Genomic DNA, 22,597 nt, shown 5'->3' with positions numbered 1-22,597 from the left:
TGACAGAAATGGTAGTTACTCATTATACAAGATTCATCAGTTCACAAGGTTATATCAAACACAGTCATGGACAATTTAGTATCTTCAATTCACCTCACTTGCATGTCTTTGGACTGTGGGAGGAAACGGGAGCACCCGGAGGAAACCCACGCAGACACGGGGAGAACATGCAAACTCCACACAGAAAGGACCCGGACCTCCCCACCTGGGTATCAAACCCAGGACTTTCTTGCCGTGAGGCGACAGTGCTACCCACTTAGCCACCGTGCCGCCCCGCCAGTATAGGAGGGGACAGGAGTGGTGGTGGTGGTATTTGCTACTGGCATAATCCCAACAATAGCAAATTAGAAATTACTAGATTGGTGGCAAAAGAAGGAAGGGAAGAAAAAACAATACCCTGCTATATGGAGTGCTTTGTGTTTGTTTTTTTGTTTGTTTGTTTCTTTTCAGTATTTTCAGCCAACCTTTTGTGTTAATTTGGATGTGGTCATAATATTTTTGGGCACCTAGAGTAAAAATATAGGTATTCCGCATTTTTCCACTTTACAAGAGACACCGGGTGATGAAGTGTATGCACTTATTTTATGTGCCATGTCTGAAGGCAAAATGTAAAGCTTTGAAACTACTGACTAACATGTAAACAGATCAGCTAAGTAACAGTAAAGCAAGCTGCACAATGTAGCAGCTATTGAAACCTTATTTTACCTTATTGTAAACACCAATACTGATCTTTGAGGATAAGAGTAGGAAATAAGGATGGGCAGTTTTGTTATTTTGACTGAGAAAGTACTCAGCAGCGAGTACTTAATGGGGCTGTGATGTGGGTGGTATTTATTATGCCTCTTTATTCACTTGTGTGTCACTGCGGGTAAGTCAGCAGTTGTTTTGTGCACAAATGACACAGATTAGATCATGTAATATTGATTATATTGCACTCATTGAATAAAAAAAAAATTCCTTTTAGGGTGCATTTTTATTTGATCTTTTTTCAGTTCTTAGGAGAAGCATGCTGCTGTGATTTATATATTGATCAGTGTGTCATCAATACAGCCATCTGCATTTATTTACTGTAAAAGATAAAAAAATCTAAATCTTTAATCTAGAAGCACAATTCTGTGAGCACAAGTGCACAGGTACACTTTGAAATGGCTGTTTATCCAGTGATTAGGAGCAGCATGCATGCAATCTTTACTTACTGTTAAAAAGGTTTGATTTTATTTATGAACATACATAACTTTTTACAGTTATAAATTACAGTAGCTTTGGGTGCAGTACACTAATTAGTACACTAACTGGGGTGTGGCAAGGGGGGTTTAATATGCTGTTCACACTTTTTAATCCTGAAAAAGTAGAACTGGAGTCTGTTGAGAGCATGACAACATCTAGGCATTTACAGTGATCACAAAATAAATAAATAAAATAAAAAGGGAATCCCTATTTGCAAGAGCAAGACTGTATTTTGTTTTAGAATTAGACAAATTCAAACCTTTATTGTAGCATCCTCTGAGGCAGACACCATGACACTGAAGACAGGATGGAAGATGACCTTTGTGACAGGACTCCTGTGGCCATTAAGAGCATATCTCTCAGGGGGGCGGGGGATCCATTCTTTGGGGTCTCGCTTTTGTCCAATTGGTCCTCCTAAAGTGATCTCTTCTTTTGCTTCATTAAGCTTTGATTCTAATTCCATCACCTTTTGAAAAACAGCATGGTAGAATCAGTAATATGATATGCAAGGTGAAACTTTTCAGCATCTAAACTAAACGACTTACTCAGCTCTTCAGCAAGCTAACTACAGCAAACTAATATCAAACTTTACAACTTTGCTTTAGGTCTCACCCAGTAACTTTTGGATTGTTTGTTGCTGGTAATGTCTAGTTCTTGCTACTGGCAAAGCAATAGCAATCTTGCTCGATAATGTTGACTCAAAGCCATTAGCACTCTGTGCAAGCGAGCTAACAGTCCTGAGCAGATTTTATGGAATGACCAATTCATCAAAATGTATCAAAAATACCCACAAAAAGCTTAATAGTATCACCATAACTGCAACATTTTATGTACATTAGGATATGTACAAACCTTCTTTTGTAATCGGATTACTGAAGTCCATTTCTTTTCCAAAAGGCCGGCGTACTTCTTATCCAACTCTTCATTCTAATAACCAGAAAAAGAATGAATTTTAAACATTATTACAACTAATTATAATTCATTATGGCATCAATATTTACACACAAAACAAATGCGAGTTTAAAATTACTTCCATTTGTTGAAGAAAAAGGGTAATGCAAAAACATAACCCAAGTGCACGCTTTGTTGCAGAATTAAAGAAGTCAAATTGATGGGCTTTTGAGCATAATTGTCTTGTTGAACGTCTGCACATGAGCATGAGCTTCATATGACAGACTGATGACTGAACAGACTCCTCCAAGATTTTTGGGTAGAGCGCGGAGATCATTATGGCAAGTAAATTAAGACTCAATGCAGCAATGTATCCCCACACCATCACACCACCACTATGATGTTGGGTTCTTTTTAAAAAATGTTTTAATTTACTGGTTAAAATGTTGTGTTACACCAACAGAACCTTCTAAAAATGTCATTCAAAAAATTATATATATATATATAATATATTATATATATAATTTTTTGGACACTACGTATCAGTATACAAAACATTAAAGTTAAATGTTCCACTTAATTTTGCCTTGCATCTACCTCATGAAAACTTTTTTTTTATCGCATTTTACCTCATCTGCAATTTCAGATTTTAAATCCACTGCCGCTTGCCCATCTCCTAACCTGATCAAGAGGAGCTGGATAACAAAATTCCCCTTTCGACATGTGTCCAATCTACAGCCGATTCTTATCACCTATGGCAGGGTTCCCACACATAGACGTTTTAAATATGGAGAGCCATTCTAAGTTTCATGTGACTCCCCCATTTGCACAGGTACCCAGACCAGTCTTAGAGATAGTATATTGCTGCAGCTTCAGGGAGAGACCTTGTCCAACCTGCCCTCCCTCAAACACGTCAACTGAACCTGAGAACCTCATGGATAACAGTCTCTCTCTAAGGGTGAAATCATGAATGCTGCCTTTTGGACAGCGAGGTCTGCAAATGCCTTGGATATATCACACACATTACACAGCACCCACAGTTAACTGTGTTTTCCATCTAATTAGAGTTCTTATACAGTGTATCACAAAAGTGAGTACACCCCTCACATTTCTGCAAATATTTCATTATATCTTTTCATGGGACAACACTATAGACATGAAACTTGGATATAACATAGAGTAGTCAGTGTACAACTTGTATAGCAGTGTAGATTTACTGTCTTCTGAAAATAACTCAACACACAGCCATTAATGTCTAAATGGCTGGCAACATAAGTGAGTACACCCCACAGTGAACATGTCCAAATTGTGCCCAAAGTGTCAATATTTTGTGTGACCACCATTATTATCCAGCACTGCCTTAACCCTCCTGGGCATGGAATTCACCAGAGCTGCACAGGTTGCTACTGGAATCCTCTTCCACTCCTCCATGATGACATCACGGAGCTGGTGGATGTTAGACACCTTGAACTCCTCCACCTTCCACTTGAGGATGCCCCACAGTGCTCAATTGGGTTTAGTCCATCACCTTCAGCTTCAGCTTCCTCAGCAAGGCAGTTGTCATCTTGGAGGTTGTGTTTGGGGTCGTTATCCTGTTGGAAAACTGCCATGAGGCCCAGTTTTCGAAGGGAGGGGATCATGCTCTGTTTCAGAATGTCACAGTACATGTTGGAATTCATGTTTCCCTCAATGAACTGCAGCTCCCCAGTGCCAGCAACACTCATGCAGCCCAAGACCATGATGCTACCACCACCATGCTTGACTGTAGGCAAGATACAGTTGTCTTGGTACTTCTCACCAGGGTGCCGCCACACATGCTGGACACCATCTGAGCCAAACAAGTTTATCTTGGTCTCGTCAGACCACAGGGCATTCCAGTAATCCATGTTCTTGGACTGCTTGTCTTCAGCAAACTGTTTGCGGGCTTTTTTGTGCGTCAGCTTCCTTCTGGGATGACGACCATGCAGACCGAGTTGATGCAGTGTGCGGCGTATGGTCTGAGCACTGACAGGCTGACCTCCCACGTCTTCAACCTCTGCAGCAATGCTGGCAGCACTCATGTGTCTATTTTTTAAAGCAAACCTCTGGATATGACGCCGAACACGTGGACTCAACTTCTTTGGTCGACCCTGGCGAAGCCTGTTCCGAGTGGAACCTGTCCTGGAAAACCGCTGTATGACCTTGGCCACCATGCTGTAGCTCAGTTTCAGGGTGTTAGCAATCTTCTTATAGCCCAGGCTATCTTTGTGGAGAGCAACAATTCTATTTCTCACATCCTCAGAGAGTTCTTTGCCATGAGGTGCCATGTTGAATATCCAGTGGCCAGTATGAGAGAATTGTACCCAAAACACCAAATTTAACAGCCCTGCTCCCCATTTACACCTGGGACCTTGACACATGACACCAGGGAGGGACAACGACACATTTGGGCACAATTTGGACATGTTCACTGTGGGGTGTACTCACTTATGTTGCCAGCTATTTAGACATTAATGGCTGTGTGTTGAGTTATTTTCAGAAGACAGTAAATCTACACTGCTATACAAGTTGTACACTGACTACTCTAAGTTATATCCAAGTTTCATGTCTATAGTGTTGTCCCATGAAAAGATATAATGAAATATTTGCAAAAATGTGAGGGGTGTACTCACTTTTGTGATACACTGTATATGCATAACTTTAATCTAAACCATGGGAGCTCGGTTTATAAATAAGAGTAAATAATAAGCCTTTACTCTGGGAGGGTAAACAGGTCATGTGTGGTATGTATTTTAGTTTGATTAATCGAGTTAACCTTTTTCCATTACATAAAAAAATTAAATCCACAAAATAATCTTTTTATTTTTGCAGTTAAACATAGATGCAAGATGAAAGAGAGAAAGATGTTAAAGTGCTTGACACAGATACTTTACTTTGGTAAAATCTAATTAAATGGTGTCAATATGAATTGCCACCTGATCTGGGAGAAGGAAGCGAAAGAAAGATAACATTGTTTTGCTTACTTTTTACTCTTTCACGGGTAAGTAAACCCACATCACAACTTCTTAATTGTGGATTTCAAATAGAGCGCGTTACACCAATTTTGATAACTGTCAACAGGACAAACAAGGTAAATGTGATAAATTTCATCCCACCACACCAAGTGAGAATTCTTGGCCTTCTGATATCTCTGATGATAAGATTAAGTCAAAACTTTAACATCAAAGCAACTAAATAATGCACTGGAGGTGTACAGGAAGGAAAGGTACTTTATCAAGCACCAAAAAACATCTCTGCATTCTTCAATTGGACATGGAGAAAATGTCATCTGTGACCAAATACAACCATAATAAACCATAAAAAAACCTAAAGTAAAGTGATAGAAAGCAAAAGTAGTGTTAATAGCATGATGACTATATAAAACAAGTTTTATTCCACAGGCTATAATATGTACAAGATGGTTCTTGTCCATTTACAAATTGTCTTCATTATTTATTGTTTCATCTGTGAATGCTCCTAAAATCTAGTGGTAGAACAAAAAGCAAAATGCCAAAACTTGGTGGTATGTGCATGGTAGTATATACTGCATTGTTGAATTATTTATTATTATACATGCCCACTAGCTGCAAACCAACCATGAAAAATATTAGTGACTTGGTGCTTGCTAGCGTAAATCATAGGATATTTAATACTAATAAAGACAAAAGTGTGTGTCTCAATCACAGATTACCATCTCCCATGGACGTGCATGTTTTACTTGCCAGAATCAAAAAAATATTTTTTTCTTATTTGTTTAACTCAACACAACTGCTTTCAGTTACATCCTCACATACTGAAACTACTTAACCATGAAATAGCTTAAATGAAGCTTTTCTGTCTGGTATTTGATTTTAAATAGGAAAAAATGAAAGGGTTTCTCCCATTTACTTACCATGTCTAATTCCGCCTCCTTCTTGAAAAATGAGTATGCCTCTTCATATCCATTGGAACGAAGGTAATCAGCTATTGCTCGATTTCTTAAAAAAAAAACAGCAAACAAACAACAGAGGTATAATTAGTTTATAGCAACAGTAGACAGATTTGATTTAAAATTGCATGTCGGAGAAAAAAAGGTTGATTTCCTCATAATCAACAACAAAGCAAGAAAACAAGCAGGTCTGAGAGAAACGATAACTTGTACATGCTGATTACATTTCTATTTGACAAAAAAATACATGCATGCCTAAGTTGTAAAGTAAATAAAGCAAAAATTGCTTTGGGACATAAAATGTAAGCAAATAATAAATGCAGAAATACCCACATTCATATAAAAAAGACATCAAGTGGTGAATAAACAGCAGCATAATATTGTTTATTATATTATATTGTATACACTTGTCAGTGTATGAAAAAGTGGTTTTGTGCCTGTGGGTTTTTTAAATATTGTTTAAACTTACTGGCCTCTTTATTAGGAACACACATCCTGTTAGTGCTTGTTGTAGGTGTTCAGTTAGGAACGGAAGCTGTTTTTCCCCTGAACAATGTGTATTAATCTACTTCTGATCACATCGATGTGTTGGGAAATCTAATGGACTCATACCAGAACACCACACACAGACATGTTAATACTATTGCAGGGCAGAAAATGGTTCAACAACCTAAATAATATCTGGTTAGCATGTTCACCTGTATGTGTAGATTGTAGGTGTAACTAAAAAAGTATACCAAATAAAGTGCCCTTTGTGTGTGTATATGCATTTTAATTATACATAGTACTATTTTAAGACAAAAAGTATTTTTATAAATGTTTTTTTTAAGTGAGTCTATAAATAATAACACTGATTTTACAGATAGTGAGAACAAAAGCAGGCTGAGAAATGCCAGCACTGTTTTGGTCAGCATACAAGTGGACTTGGTATATTCCTAACTGTCCAAACAAACTACAAGAGTATAAATCCATAAGGGACTTATTCAAACAGATTAAATCATTTCAGGAAAGGACAGAAGAAATGTCAGTATTGAACTGCAATTAATAAGTAATAGTTTAACAACCTGATGGTGCTATAGTTGTCTGAGAGTCCTATAAAGTGTTACAGGCATTGCTTCTAGGGTCAAGCAGATGCCATTTTTGCATCCTCTAATGATTCAATGAATACCACTCAAACTTAGAAGCGTGTAAGTCTGCCCCACATATACAAAAAAGAAAAGTTACCACCCTCCCACAGGTAAGCAAATGTGCCCAAGTACATGGCATGAGGAGTAGTTTGAAAGTAGTCAGTGGCTATCTTCCAAGGTTGGTAGCAGTCTTGCAATATTTATGGCATGAAAAAGGATGTTTCTCTGTTGTATTTACAATCATTTGTGTTTTTAATGACAAAAATCATTCAAACAATCACACACTAAAAATTGCAAAGACCTGCTATGCCACTTTCAGATATGCCAACTAGGGCTGCAACTATCAATTATTTTTGTAATTGAGTATTCTATCAATTATTCCAGCGATTAATCGAGTAATCGGATAAGAAATACTTTAGCTTTAATAAAGAGCAAAAATAAATACATATAAGATTAAAGAAAGACATGTCTCTTAAAACAAACTGTACATTTTAATTCCTTGCATACAGTACAGTTTAAAGAGAACACTTTTGAAATGCAAAAACAAATACATCAAAAATAAATCAAATTACCTTTAGGCATAAATAATAATAAACAATAATACATGAACATTGCCTCAAATTTGTGCAACTTTCAGAACTTTCAGCTACAGCTCACATATACCATAAACCTTAAATACTTTGTTGGGAGGTTTTGTGGTATTTGTAGGAGGTTCTGTCAGGATTGTATCTGTCAGATGAGGTAGATTTGATGTTTGTGTGCGTGTACGTATGTGTTTGCCTAAGTCAAAAAAGCGTGTGGTGGTTGCAATGACGAAAAGTCAGCGTATCAACAAGACGCTCTGATGGTGTGGATGTTATACTGAGTTTTCATTTTTTCAGCTTGAAATGATCTCAAACTTTCTGTGGTTTTCTCTGTCCAGTGTCCTGTTCGCTATTTTCTCTTGTTCTATATTTTGCAGTCCACGCTATCAAATCTCGGCTTCATCCTAAATCGCTACATTCACACTGAACAGTACGCAGTACCAAATACGTAGTATTCATTAAACTGTACGCAAAAAGTACCCGGTTTAAGTCCTGTTAAGTAATGTTTAAGTATGATATTTCGGACGCAGCCCTCGGCTTCTTCACGTCACCTGCCCACAGCGTGAACACGTTGTGCAAAAGTGAAAGTTGTCCATGCAAAACATAGCTGTATGTAGTTGTATGGATTAAACGATGCCTCGATGCAAAAAATTTTAATCGATTTTCTCGAGGAATCGTTTTAGCCCTAATGCCAACCTAAAACCTGGTATGGATTGGCAGTCTGTCCAAAATGCCTGCATTGCACCAAGTCTTTTACAGTATAACTGGAAGAGTAAATGAGTGTTTACTCGTGTTCCATAACCTTTCTTATGAAGAGTTTTTAATTGTTTGATAACAGAAGACACAGGAGACAATTTTTTTTTCCATTTTGGCTTGATATGAGACTTTAGCTGCCTAACTGTCTGTGGTCTCTGGTGTAGCATACAGAGGATAATCAGACGACATACATTTTTAACAGGAGACATGTCTGGTTTGCAGCCAAGCAAATGTGGTTATTCTTTCTGAAATGTGGTTTGCATTTGTTAAAACGTGAAAAGAATATTACATAAAATATTACATAAAGTATACACATACTGTAATCAGTTGCATATTTGTTTATTCTAATAAACAAACCCAGCCCTAGTAAGCGGAAGGTGAAATTCCTATAGCCAGTCATATGACTCCCTGTAAAATTCTAACCAAATCAATATCAGATGCCTGTTAACAAGAACGGGCAGACAGAGTACATATTAGAGTATGAGCATAACCACATGTTTTAGGATAGTGCATCTAGCACACATTACCTACTTCCCTATTAACAACTGCACATCACATCAAAGCCGACAGTGAGTCATTTGTCTGGCTTATTGAAAATATTTTGTTGTAAAACAGCATCTCTGCCATCATGGATTAGCTTGTGGCATCACAGGACTGTAGTGTGGCACTGTGCTGGGGCAGTAATAGCCTCTAAATAAACAAAAGAAACAGTGATTCTGTTCTTAGCCTGCACTGATGACCTGAAATACATGACATGAAGGGCTTTACATCAAAGCCAAAATGTTCTTTTGCCTCTATTCAGGATTGTTAGACACAAATAAAATAAACACAAGACTGACGTGTGCCCTTAGTCCACTGCCCAGGACCAACCAAGAGAAATACCTACCATTTTTACAGTACCATACAATGGATATATGAACATTACGGATTTGACAAGTAAACCAATACTGATCTGCAAAATTATGTACAACCCTAAATCAGAAAAAGTTAGGACTGTATGGAAAGTGCAAATAAAAAAAACCACAATGGTTCATAATCCTTAGGTCACAAACCATTGAGACTGTGTCTGTTTACCGTGGCAGGTGTTAGCCAAAACAAAATCAAAAAGTATGTTATAATAACTTAATTAAAATTAATCTAAATGAGCATCATGAAAACACTAGTAAGGCTAAATTAAAGTTAGGACTTCTAAACATCAGGTCACTTGCATGCAAAACAGTAATTATAAATGAAATGATCACAGATAATTGTCTTAGTGCACTTTGTTTAACTGAGACCTGGGCTAGACCTGATGAGTATCTAGGTTTAAATGAAGCATCTCCTCCGGGTTACAGTTATGAACATAAGCCACGTCTTAGCGGTCGTGGTGGAGGAATAGCCACAATTTATGATAAAGACATAGGTCTTACTGTAAAATCATCTCCCATAACAAACTCATCTCTGACATAGCCAATAAATGTTCATCTGATAAAACTAGTATGTTTAAGCTGGTAACTGTTTATCGACCTCCTGGTCCTTACTCAGAATTTCTTCACGAATTTGCCGATTTTCTTTCTAAATTAGTCTTGTCAACTAAAAAAGCTTTAATTGTTGGTGACTTTAATATTCATTATGAGGATAAATGTAATCCACTCAAAATTGCATTTGACTCTATTTTAGAATCTTTAGGCATCACCCAAAATGTAAGGGGACCCACTCATCGCTGTAAACATACCTTAGATTTAATACTTACTTATGGTATGAACATAGACAACCTGGTAATTGTACCACAGAATAACTTAATTTCTGATCACTCCCTACTAATTTATGAAGTGTCCCTGTCCAATAATATACAGCAACTACATCGTTTTAAATGTAAGCGCACTATTACATCTGCAACTGCAGCAGCGTTCATAAACTGCCTACCAGAATTACCAAATATACCAGCATCAGAACCTAAAGAACTAGATCAGGCAACTCAACACCTAGAGACCGTACTGCGCACAACCTTACATAACGTAGATCCACTCAAAACTAAACTGATTAGGGAGAAAAAACTTGCTCCATGGTACAATGACCACACATGCGCACTTAAACAAGCAGCACGGAAATTAGAACGCAAGTGGCGGCACACTACACGACTGTACCAGCGATGCTTTTTTAAAATTCTTTAATGATAAGATAGAAATAATACGACTTCAGAGTCAGAGTGTGTCACTTGCCAATGTTAAGTATGAACTCACTTTGAGCAGCATTGGTGATAATAGTGATGATAATAGTAACAAGGTAATCCAACTAAATTCCTTTAATCCAATCTCCCAAAATGAACTAACTGTGTTGATTAAATCATCAAAGTCATCATCGTGTATACTCGATCCTGTTCCAACTCGTTTACTTAAAGATTTACTCCCAGCTATTGTAGAGCCCCTGCTTACATTAATCAATGCATCCCTTAGTCTTGGGTACGTACCTAAATTGTTTAAAAGTGCTGTTATTAAACCCCTGATTAAAAAACCTAATCTTGATCCACATGTTCTAGCTAATTATAGGCCAATTTCAAACCTTCCTTTTGTCTCCAAGATATTAGAAAAAGTAGTTTCCAAACAGTTATGTTCTTATTTGAATGAAAATTGTATTCATGAAAAATTTCAATCTGGATTTAGACCCAACCATAGTACCGAAACCGCATTAATTAGAGTAGTTAACGAGTTGTTAATGTCTTCTGATAATGGATGTGTCTCTTTTCCTGTTCTATTAGATCTTAGTGCAGCGTTTGATACGGTTGATCATAACATTTTACTGGATAGGGTAGAAAATACAGTAGGTGTTAAAGGACTCGCACTCTCTTGGTTTAAATCATATTAGACTGACCGCTCTCAATTTGTTTATGTAAATAATAAATGCTCGGAAACTACAAAAGTAAAGTGTGGTGTTCCACAGGGGTCGGTACTGGGACCACTATTATTTACACTCTATATGCTTCCACTAGGAGAAATTATTCATAAACATGGCATACATTTTCACTGCTATGCAGATGACACACAGCTGTATATATCAGCCAAACCGAATGATACTGACACAATCAGTAGGATTGAAGATTGTGCAAATGAAATAAAAAACTGGATGTCGTGTAATTTTCTTTTACTTAATTCAGATAAAACTGAGGTTTTACTTGTTGGCTCTAAAGCTGCAAGAGACAAGTTGTCTAACCTGGTGCTAGACCTAAACACTTTCTCTGTTACTCCCAGCTCAGATGTAAAAAAAACTTGGGTGTCACACTAGATTCAGATCTTTCCTTTGATTGATACACACATTAATAATATTACTTGAGTTGCTTTCTATCATTTGCGTAATATTTCTAAAATAAGAAATATACTACCCGTTAATGACGCCGAAAAATTTATCCATGCGTTTATAACTTCTCGGTTAGATTATTGTAATGCTCTTCTAACTGGATTGTCTGGTAGATACATAAACAAACTCCAGTTAGTTCAAAATGCAGTAGCTCGAGTGCTAACTAGAACTAGAACATTTGATCATATTAGTCCTGTTCTATCATCTCTACACTGGCTGCCAGTTAAATTCCGCATTGATTACAAAATACTTTTACTAACCTATATAGCGCTACATGGTCTGGAATAATTACGGCTGCCAGAGTCTAAAACTCTCTGTAAAACTGTTTTACTCAACTAGCATTGTACATTATTAACTACATTCTCTGTTGTTTTACCCCGAGGGCATTCTGATGGCAACCTGTTTACCCGCTGAGGTTAAGGATTGAAGTCGAGACTGCCGTGACAACGATGCTGCTCCTGCCAAATGTGACAGGTCTGGAGTAATTGCACCAAGAATGACAAGAACTCACTACAGACTTTATTGAAGACTAGAGCGAATAATAACTCTATTATTATTTATTTATTTATTTATTGCAAGTTATAACTTTTAGTTCATTTAATTCTGTGTTTGTATGATTTGTGTAAATCCTACTTATTTAAAGTTTCCTCCAGACCACCCAAGAAGGATGGGCCCTGCTGAGTCTGGTTCCTCTCAAGGTTTCTTCCTGTAATTTTCAGGGAGTTTTTCCTTGCCACAGTCGCCCTCGGCTTGCTCAACAGGTTGTTTTTGTATCTGTTGGTCCTGGATGTTGTAAAGTTGCTTTGAGACAATGTCTGTTGTAAAAAGCGCTATGTAAATAAATTTGACGACATTTTCTTTGATTCTTTTTCATTGCAGACAATATGAACCCATGATATTTCATGCTTTGTCTGATCAACTTAATTTCATTTGTTAATATATGTTTATTTCCACATTTCAGACATGCAACACATCCAAAAAAAAATGGGATGAGGCAAACAAAATAAAGATGTGATTTCAAAGAGATCAACAGACTGTAATCACGATTTGGAACAAAAGCATTATCCAAAAAAGTCTTTGAAAAGCAAAGATGGGCAGAGAGTTTCAATTTTGTCACAAAATGCATGAGAAAATAACTAAAATTTTCCCTTTACTCGTTATAATATCGTTAAATGATTCAAACAATCTGAAGGAATTCTAATGTGCAAAAAGCAAGGGTAAAAGCCTAAGCTGAACACATGTGATCTTCGGTCCTTCAGACATCACTGTATCAAGAGCCATCATTCATTAATAGCTGATATAACCACATGGGCAAGGGGTTACACTTTGGCAAACCTTTGTCAAGCACTACAATATGGAGTTACATTCAAGTCACTTGCTGTACAAAAAAGACGACTTATTTTAACCATGTCCAGAAGTGGAATCAAGTTCTCTGGGCTCAGAGGCATCTGGGGTGGACCATCAAACAGTGAAAAGGTGCACTGTGGTCAGACGAATCAGTATTCCAGATCTTTTTTGGTAGAAATGGACACAGTGAGGTTTGTCATTGTATAGGGTTGCCGGTGTTCTTGGCAAAGGTAATTTACACTTCTGTGATGGCAGAATTAATGCTGAAAAGTACACTGAGATTTTAGAGCAACATGTGCTGCCTCAAAAACATCTTTTCCAGGGACATCTTTGCATTTTCTTAACAAGACAATGCAAAACCACATTCTGCAGGAATAAATTAATTATTAACAAATGAAATTAAGTTACAAAAACATAACATGAAATAGCTTGGGATCATACTGTCTGCAATGAAAAGTAAAACAAAGTAAATAAACAGTGGGGTTTTTTTTGTATTTGCCATACTGTTTCAAATTTTTCTGATGTGGTGATATCCTGCCAAATTTTATTAATAGTTACAGTTTAATCAACTATTCAGGGAAATGCAGACCTATTAGTAAAAACATGATTATTTATATGTTGCAGAAGAGAAGGTGTTTAGTATTATAGATGCAAGATCACATAGGCTCAGAAATCACATTTTGAGCACAGCAAAGTAACCTACGTGCAGTTTAGTGAAATTGGCCATCAAATGCCTTATATTCAACAGTGGCTTTCATCTTGCCACACTGCCATTGTTTATGGCCTAATGTATAAAATGCTGCAGAGATTGTTGTCTATCCGGGAAGATTTTCTTCTTAAAGAAAGAAAAATCTTACCCCAAACAAATCAGCATTTAATTTATAGCCCTTCCAGGCAGATTAAATCTTAGGAGGGAAAGACTTTATTTTATTAATACATATTTGTGGGCTCACATTATTTTGTCACTCCTGACAGGAGTGCAACTTATGAGATCTAACTCACACACACAACAGAAGGGGCTAAAGCACGTACATCGGACTGTGTGCAGATCTAATCCTTACTGGTAATTGGCAAGCCACTGACTGTTTGGTGGCAGCTCCATCTACAACTCAACAGGAGATTAAACCCACAGCCTACATAAGCACATGTGCAACTGTCCCGTCTTTCAAGCTTCAAAAACAGGCATACTCCCCCTACTTAGATTAATCACACAGCAGACAGACACACTTCTGCATAAAAAGCTGTTACCGTTTCAAAAGACATGCATTTCCCTAATCTGGAAAAGTGTAACTGTCTAATTATTATGAATATTTATATTTAATAATCAGTATTACCACAAAATCTACAACATACAGCTTTCCAGGTTAAATACAAGTGTAAAGGTAACAGCTATTGGTGAGCACAGCAGAAGGAGCAGAGACCATGTCATGGATATCAAATGGATAGTATTTTGCCCTCCAAACATACTTGTCTAAACGCTAGTCTGTTTAACAAGAAAGCTAAAAAATTTAGCTCAGAATTTCACCCAGTTTCTGTTATTGCCCAGTTTCTTTTGTGCATGTTCATAAGTACACAAATATATTTGTACACAGCATTAACACAAAAAGTTCACATTAATATTTTTTGGTGTAGAATTTGTTGACCAATCACTAAGGCTAGGCAGGTCAGAAAAGCTACATTTGAAATGTTTTCAATCTGATCAACTGTCATGTTTTTGACCATTAATATTTCTCACAATGATCTGCATTAACCACTTACATTATTACATTATTTTTCTTATATTGTTATTTCAGGGCTAGTATGAAACAATTTATGGATATTGGACTGATTTGGAAACTCGCTTTTCTTTAACAATATCATTGTTGCCCTCAAGTTGCTAACATGTTATGCAAAATATCAGAAATGAGATGTTGGGCTTTAAGAAGTTTGTGTCCTTTTAATCAAGATTTTCTATCCTGGTTTCTTGAAAGTATTTAAACACTGTAAGTGGATGAAAACAGCCCAAACTGGTGGTCAAATTATATATTCTAAAGCTAGCCCACCAACAAGGGAACCCTCTATTGTGCTAGTCCAGTGCACTTTTTAATTGTCTGGGAAAGTTGACATTTTATTGTGTATGTAACAAAGTATGGAAATGGCCCTGGTAGACTTACAGTTCATCTCGTTGTCTCTGGGACAGCACCATGGTGGCAGTGGGATGAAAATGGGAGCAGGTTAAGGTGTGTTGCAGCTGCCGTCTCCCTGGCAGAAGATCACCAATTAGGCACAGGCGCTGTCTTACAGGGATGTGTGCCGCTCACGCTGTCTTATGCCCCGACAGACCAGCTCCAGTAAACACCAAAGACTGCCTGCAAACATCCACTGGTCAGACTAGCCCTGCATCTGCACAAAGAACGAAAAAACACAGTAGTGTAAGAAATGATGCTAGACAAAACATGGATCACAAGTGCCAAATCAAATATGGGATTAAATGTTAAGTGCACCACATCTTTTGAGCACAGTATTTAGTAGATTATTAGCAGCAGTGCTTCTCCTTTGCTACATATACAATACACCAATTCTCAATTATAACCACTTGATTATTGTGTGCACCCCAGTAAAATCATGATACTTCACTTCTTCATACTGACAATTTTGTAGCCTGTTTTTGCTTCTATAGTGCATTCCCTGATAATACCAAAAGATATCCCATCTAACAGTTAAAAACATAAAAACTTTAATAGACATTAAAAAACAGCAGTATTGCCTGTGCAAAGTTTAGACACCCGACACTGATACAGTCTCAAAATTTAACTTACTAGGCCTTTGAGTCATAAGAACTTAAACAGGTCATGAATTGTCAACCAAAATAGAACTACTTGTCAACAATTACCAAAGTCAAAAACAGAAAGAACACATTCTATCAAGTTTTGGGGATGGTGTGATTACACAGGCAGGATGTCACTACAGTGTATCACAAAAGTGAGTACACCCCTCACATTTCTGCAGATATTTAAGTAAATCTTTTCATGGGACAACACTGACAAAATGACACTTTGACACAATGAAAAGTAGTCTGTGTGCAGCTTATATAACAGTGTAAATTTATTCGTCCCTCAAAATAACTCAATATACAGCCATTAATGTCTAAACCACCGGCAACAAAAGTGAGTACACCCCTAAGAGACTACACCCCTAAATGTCCAAATTGAGCACTGCTTGTCATTTTCCCTCCAAAATGTCATGTGATTTGTTAGTGTTACTAGGTCTCAGGTGTGCATAGGGAGCAGGTGTGTTCAATTTAGTAGTACAGCTCTCACACTCTCTCATACTGGTCACTGAAAGTTCCAACATGGCACCTCATGGCAAAGAACTCTCTGAGGATCTTAAAAGACGAATTGTTGCGCTACATGAAGATGGCCAACACCCTGAAACTGAGCTGCAGCACAGTGGCCAAGATCATCCAGCGTTTTAAAAGAGCAGGGTCCACTCAGAACAGACCTCGCGTTGGTCGTCCAAAGAAGCTGAGTGCACGTGCTCAGCGTCACATCCAACTGCTGTCTTTGAAAGATAGGCGCAGGAGTGCTGTCAGCATTGCTGCACAGATTGAAAAGGTGGGGGGTCAGCCTGTCAGTGCTCAGACCATACGCCGCACACTACATCAAATTGGTCTGCATGGCTGTCATCTCAGAAGGAAGCCTCTTCTGAAGTCTCTACACAAGAAAGCCTGCAAACAGTTTGCTGAAGACATGTCAACAAAGGACATGGATTACTGGAACCATGTCCTATGGTCTGATGAGACCAAGATTAATTTGTTTGGTTCAGATGGTCTCAAGCATGTGTGGCGGCAATCAGGTGAGGAGTACAAAGATAAGTGTGTCATGCCTACAGTCAAGCATGGTGGTGGGAATGCCATGGTCTGGGGCTGCATGAGTGCAGCAGGTGTTGGGGAGTTACATTTCATTGAGGGACACATGAACTCCAATATGTACTGTGAAATACTGAAGCAGAGCATGATCCCCTCCCTCCGGAAACTGGGTCGCAGGGCAGTGTTCCAGCATGATAATGACCCCAAACACACCTCTAAGACGACCACTGCTTTATTGAATAGGCTGAGGGTAAAGGTGATGGACTGGCCAAGCATGTCTCCAGACCTAAACCCAATAGAACATCTTTGGGGCATCCTCAAGCGGAAGGTGGAGGAGCGCAAAGTCTCGAATATCCGCCAGCTCCGTGATGTCGTCATGGAGGAGTGGAAAAGCATTCCAGTGGCAACCTGTGAAGCTCTGGTAAACTCCATGCCCAGGAGAGTTAAGGCAGTTCTGGGAAATAATGGTGGCCACACAAAATATTGACACTTCAGGAACTTTCACTAAGGGGTGTACTCACTTTTGTTGCCGGTGGTTTAGACATTAATGGCTGTATATTGAGTTATTTTGAGGGAAAAATAAATTTACACTGTTATATAAGCTGCACACAGACTACTTTTCATTGTGTCAAAGTGTCATTTTGTCAGTGTTGTCCCATGAAAAGATATACTTAAATATCTGCAGAAATGTGAGGGGTGTACTCACTTTTGTGATACACTGTAAATATCAGCAAATTGTAAAAGCAAATGTGACACAAGTCAAAAAAACTAAAGGAATTTATTATTTAGGGTTCCCCCCCCCCCCCTTTTTTTCCTCATAACCCACTGCTCTCACAAGCCTCCTTCGTGAAGCTGCCGAGTGCATCTTTTTTACAAAGAGCTTTAACATGTATGGAGGATTAACATTCTCTTCGCATTCATTTACTACGTATGGCAGCAATTTGACCAAACAGAAGAGGCTGCTGCAGTAGCAAGGCAGACTGGGAAAATGATCAGACACATGCCAAAATCCACCAAAAAGTACTTCAAATAAACTGGCTATGTGTACTCAAAGCTTTGCATGCAACTATAAACCGTTCCTTTATTTATTTAGTGATTATTTGATCCTCAATAACAGCGACTGAAAGACTACAACATGGAGCTACCATAAGCACAAAAATGGTTCATAAACATTTAAACCCAATTCAATAGTTGCATCCTATGCACTAGGTTTTACATTCTGAGAGTAGCTAAACACAAACATCAAGTGTTTTATTTGCTCATTCCTCTCAGCAATACATTTCTGACACTTATCTGCATTTAGTTTGCCATGTTAAGTATTTTGTTATGAATTCCTGCTTGCCCTGTTGAAAGCTTCAGACAAGTAAAATGGGAATAGTGACCCAGATTCCAGCATCAACCTACTTTTAGTCTACCACCCTGTGCTTTAGAACAGCAACAAACAAATGTAATTAAGACTGTGGCAGGACAGAAAACTGGTAGAATGTTAAGATTGGTAAAGACGTCAGCTCAGAATATAGTAAACAAGGCTTTTACCACAATGATCACTAAAAGAAGAAATACAAATCCACAGCCTCATTACAAAACATATCCATCTTTGTACTCACAGCCAACAACTTTACACATTAAACCTACAAGCACTAAAAGCACACGGTCATGAGCACAGAAAGACCTTTCATAAAAAACAGAAAACTAAGTAATTATCAACACAGGTACATGAACTATAAAGTGAGGCGTTGGGTGACAACACAGGAAAGTATTACAAAATGTCAACAATCAGAAATACTATATCAATTGAATGTGAATATTACATTCTCTGTGACCTCACCCAGTTTTCTGAGCTCCGATCAACTTATTTGTATGTTAATCATTTATTAATTAACATCCCTGATGACTTGGTATATATTCAGACAAACAGAGGACAACCCACTCAGGTGGTGCAGCAGTAAAATGATCAACTCGAGCTCTTATGTTCAAATCTCAGTTCTGCTATCAGCTGTCTGGGCACTCACAATGGTGCAACTGGCTCTGTGTCTTTACGGGCAGACAATGGCTTAACAAAATTTCTTCACAACTTCAGCAATTACGACCTCTGCTGGCTGTTTGAAAGTGCCTGCACAATGAGATAGGGAATAACGGAAATCAGTGCGTTGACTCTCAGTGTGCCAAATGGATCCCCCATATGACCCCACCTTGTGTAGGTGAAAAGATGCAGTTGGTACTGCACACATGTCGGAGGGGGCAGGTGGTTTACAACAGGGTAATTGTTTGTTTATTTGGATTTTAATGTCATGTTTTACACCCTTCGGTTACATCCACGACAGAAACGGTAGTAACTCATTACACAAGATTCATCAGTTCACAAGGCTATATCGAACACAGTCATGGACAACCTTGTATCCCCAATTCACCTCACTTGCATGTCTTTGGACTGTGGGAGTAAACCGAAGCACCCAGAGTAAACCCACGCAGACATGGGGAGAACATGCAAACTCCACACAGAAAGGACCCGGACCGCCCCACCTGGGGATCGAACCCAGGACCTTTTTGCTGTGAGGCAACAGTGCTACCTACTTAGCCAACGTGCCGCCCCAATAGGGTAATTGAATACAACTAGAGAAAAATTGTGGCCCAACTGACAAAAAGTTAAAAACTGCTGAAGCATTAAAAAAAAAAAAAAAAACTAAAAAAAAAAAAAAAACTGTATTAATTTGTGTTTTACATTCTACATACATAATGCCCAAGTGTTTTACTTTGCTCTAACACTGCCATTACACAGTACCAATTGAAAACCCAGTAAAACTCTCATATCTGCTGAGACTTATTTTTACCATAGACATAGCAAGGTCTCTTAGCAACTGCCTGTGTGGTAAGAACCACCAACAGCGATGAAGTCTAAAAGTAATTATCCATTACTGCCTCAAACAGTTAATGGTTTAAGCAGATTGGTATGAGCAGATAAATTTGTGCCAAAAGGCTGCTAACTGGAAATGGCTGAGTGGTACAAAATTGCTTGCTCAGTCTGCTCAGCTAATTACTACTCTTGTAAAAATATAGATGTTGATTTAATAATAAAATCACAGATTACACTAATCACTCACAAAAACAATGATCTTGTTAATCCTTTTAAACGTGGTAAAAGTTATTCCTACAAAACAACTACAGAACTAATGATGGACGATTGTAAGAAGGCTTTCTCTGATCTATAACCCACATAGCTCAATCAAGGCAAAACATTGTCAAATGCAAACCAATAAGATCCATTATTTTAGGAAATTCTCAGATTGGGACATGCCTACAATAAACTAAAATGTTTTTCAAAAGTAAGAAGGACAAAATGCTAGAAATGTAAATTAAACAATGTGGGTGAATAATAAAACACCAGCTCCTGAAATACCAATTTTTAAAAAACCAATTCAGCCAGCAGGGATTGTTTGTTCTTCAGAGAGCGTTGGAAGTAAATTAAAGCAATAAGCCCTCTGAAGAACAAACAATCCCTGCTGGCCGTGTAATCCAATCCACTCCTTCACCCAGATTCATTCCTTTTCCCTCTTTGTTTTTTACGCTACATATCGGCGCACAAACAACTTTGATTGCTTGCTTTTTGTTGAGGTGCATTTATGGACATAATATCATTACACCCAGTGTCATTTCTCGCGTGTGTTTTCGTGACAAAACGTAGTTTGGGAGACCAGACAGACTCATCTGAGATTCCTCCTGATGATAGATCGTGTAGTGTGTGACCCCTATCACCGATCTATCGTGTAGTGTTTGTTTGCTTGTTTATTAGGATTTTATCGTCATGTTTTACACTTTGGTTACATTCATGACAGGAACGGAAGTCACTCATTACACAAGGTTCATCAGTTCACACAAGGTTATATAGAACAGTCTTGGACAATTTTGTATCTCCAATTCACCTCACTTGCACATCTTTGGACTGTGGGAGGAAACCGGAGCACCCAGAGGAAACCCACGCGCACACGGGGAGAACATGCAAACTCCACACAGAAAGGACCTGGACCGCGCCACCTGGGGTTCGAACCCAGGACCTTCTCGCTGTGAGGCTAATCGTGTATTGTAAAAACCACAACGACTTAAAAGACTGCTTATTATACACGAGATCAAGTTGTGTAGTGTAAGCTGTACTGCGATCTGAACACCCTGAAGGTCGTGTAGTGAGAACTTAGCATAAGACAGGCTTTTGTTGATCCCCAGAATCAGCTGGTAGATGTTTTGTTAGAACTGCAATTGTGGACAACTTCAAAAACAAAGGTAACTTATTTAATAAAACATAGATTTAGTTAAATATTGTTAAACAAATGGTCAAGTTTAAGCTTGTTTAAATGTCACTGGGCAGTGATTATGAGCCATCAGGGCCCGTTATGTCAACTTCAAAAACCCTATCCCAACCAAGCGCATACCGTACTCTTAACAACTTATTATTATTCTAATAATAACAACTTTTTAAAAAAATTATAAAAGCACTGATTAAGTTAGGCCTTTAGGAAGGCCCACACTACATAAAAAGTGTATAGTACATTGTGATATAAATATTATACAAGCATATCGTCCAGCCCTAACTGGCAGTTAAATAATATACAAGCCTTGAGCTTGAGGCTGGTTACTTAGGAAAAACATCAACAACGTTTAGCTCTGGCTGCGTTACAAACCACGTACTATCATACTTAATAGTATGTCAAATTGGACTGTTACGTTAGTATATGGTGAAGCTGTTGTTATACACCACATAGTAAGAATTGGGACACGACCACAGTAATCATTAGCCAACTGTTGATAACTGAGCTTGTGTGCTACAACGCTCGCGCAGCCTGACATTGATGAAATGACGTGTTGATTCACCGGCGGCTAACTGTTAGCTATGCTACCGGCACGCCACAAATATTCTGCCACACAGCATAATTACGTCTAACCAGTAACAATGTAAATCACTCATAGGGTAAAAGCCATAACACAAATTAAATTCAGCGAGCACAAACAAGACTCTAAACTATTTCTCCAACTGCCTGTCCGCCATTTTAAGACACTGCAAAAAGGAGGTGCATTTTTACATTACACTCGAACAAAATATGTCAAAAACGCTCTTACCATACTGTGTCACCACTATATATGTATCCACGGAGCACAGTCAACTGATATACAATAAAATGTAGGTAAGCCGGGGGACCTGAAATTTTTGGTCTACCTCCGTGCCTTCTCTCCCTTTGGTTAGCTACTAGCGGCTACCGTTGTTTTCTCGACAGCAGTCACCACTGCACTCTGCGCATGCGCTAGATTTTAGCCACAGCGCGCGCACGCCCTTCGCTTTCACTGCTTAATTTAATAATATATTTATAAAATTGGACAACTTCTGTACTATTGTGTACATAATAATGAAAAATATTTAAAATGTGTGGTTGTTTATAAAATCACACATATAAAAACTTTTAGCATTAATAAAATTTCTATATAGCATATATAACATTTTTTGCATTAACTCAACATTTGAAGAATGTATTCTTCAAATAAATTCTTAGTA

The 22,597-nt window shown here is 38.1% G+C and overlaps 1 protein-coding gene across 1 annotated transcript in view; it reads right to left on the bottom strand.

Annotated features, from left to right (window-relative positions):
- The window catches only part of pafah1b1a (platelet-activating factor acetylhydrolase 1b, regulatory subunit 1a), a 34,237-nt gene extending 11,925 nt beyond the window's left edge, over positions 1 to 22,312 (bottom strand). Inside the window, exons 1-5 of the mRNA XM_063016755.1 lie at positions 22,168 to 22,312; positions 15,365 to 15,593; positions 6,029 to 6,113; positions 2,080 to 2,154; positions 1,487 to 1,693 (exon numbers count right to left, since the gene is read on the bottom strand). Coding sequence (XP_062872825.1) covers positions 1,487 to 1,693; positions 2,080 to 2,154; positions 6,029 to 6,113; positions 15,365 to 15,396 — 399 coding nt within the window. The 5' untranslated portion in view covers positions 15,397 to 15,593; positions 22,168 to 22,312. The remainder of the gene's footprint in view (positions 1 to 1,486; positions 1,694 to 2,079; positions 2,155 to 6,028; positions 6,114 to 15,364; positions 15,594 to 22,167) is intronic.
- Positions 22,313 to 22,597: the final 285 nt, after the last annotated feature.

The sequence above is a fragment of the Trichomycterus rosablanca genome, chromosome 20, assembly GCF_030014385.1.
Source record: "Trichomycterus rosablanca isolate fTriRos1 chromosome 20, fTriRos1.hap1, whole genome shotgun sequence".
Classification (NCBI taxonomy): domain Eukaryota; kingdom Metazoa; phylum Chordata; class Actinopteri; order Siluriformes; family Trichomycteridae; genus Trichomycterus; species Trichomycterus rosablanca.
This window is presented reverse-complemented; position numbering and strand designations above follow the sequence as displayed.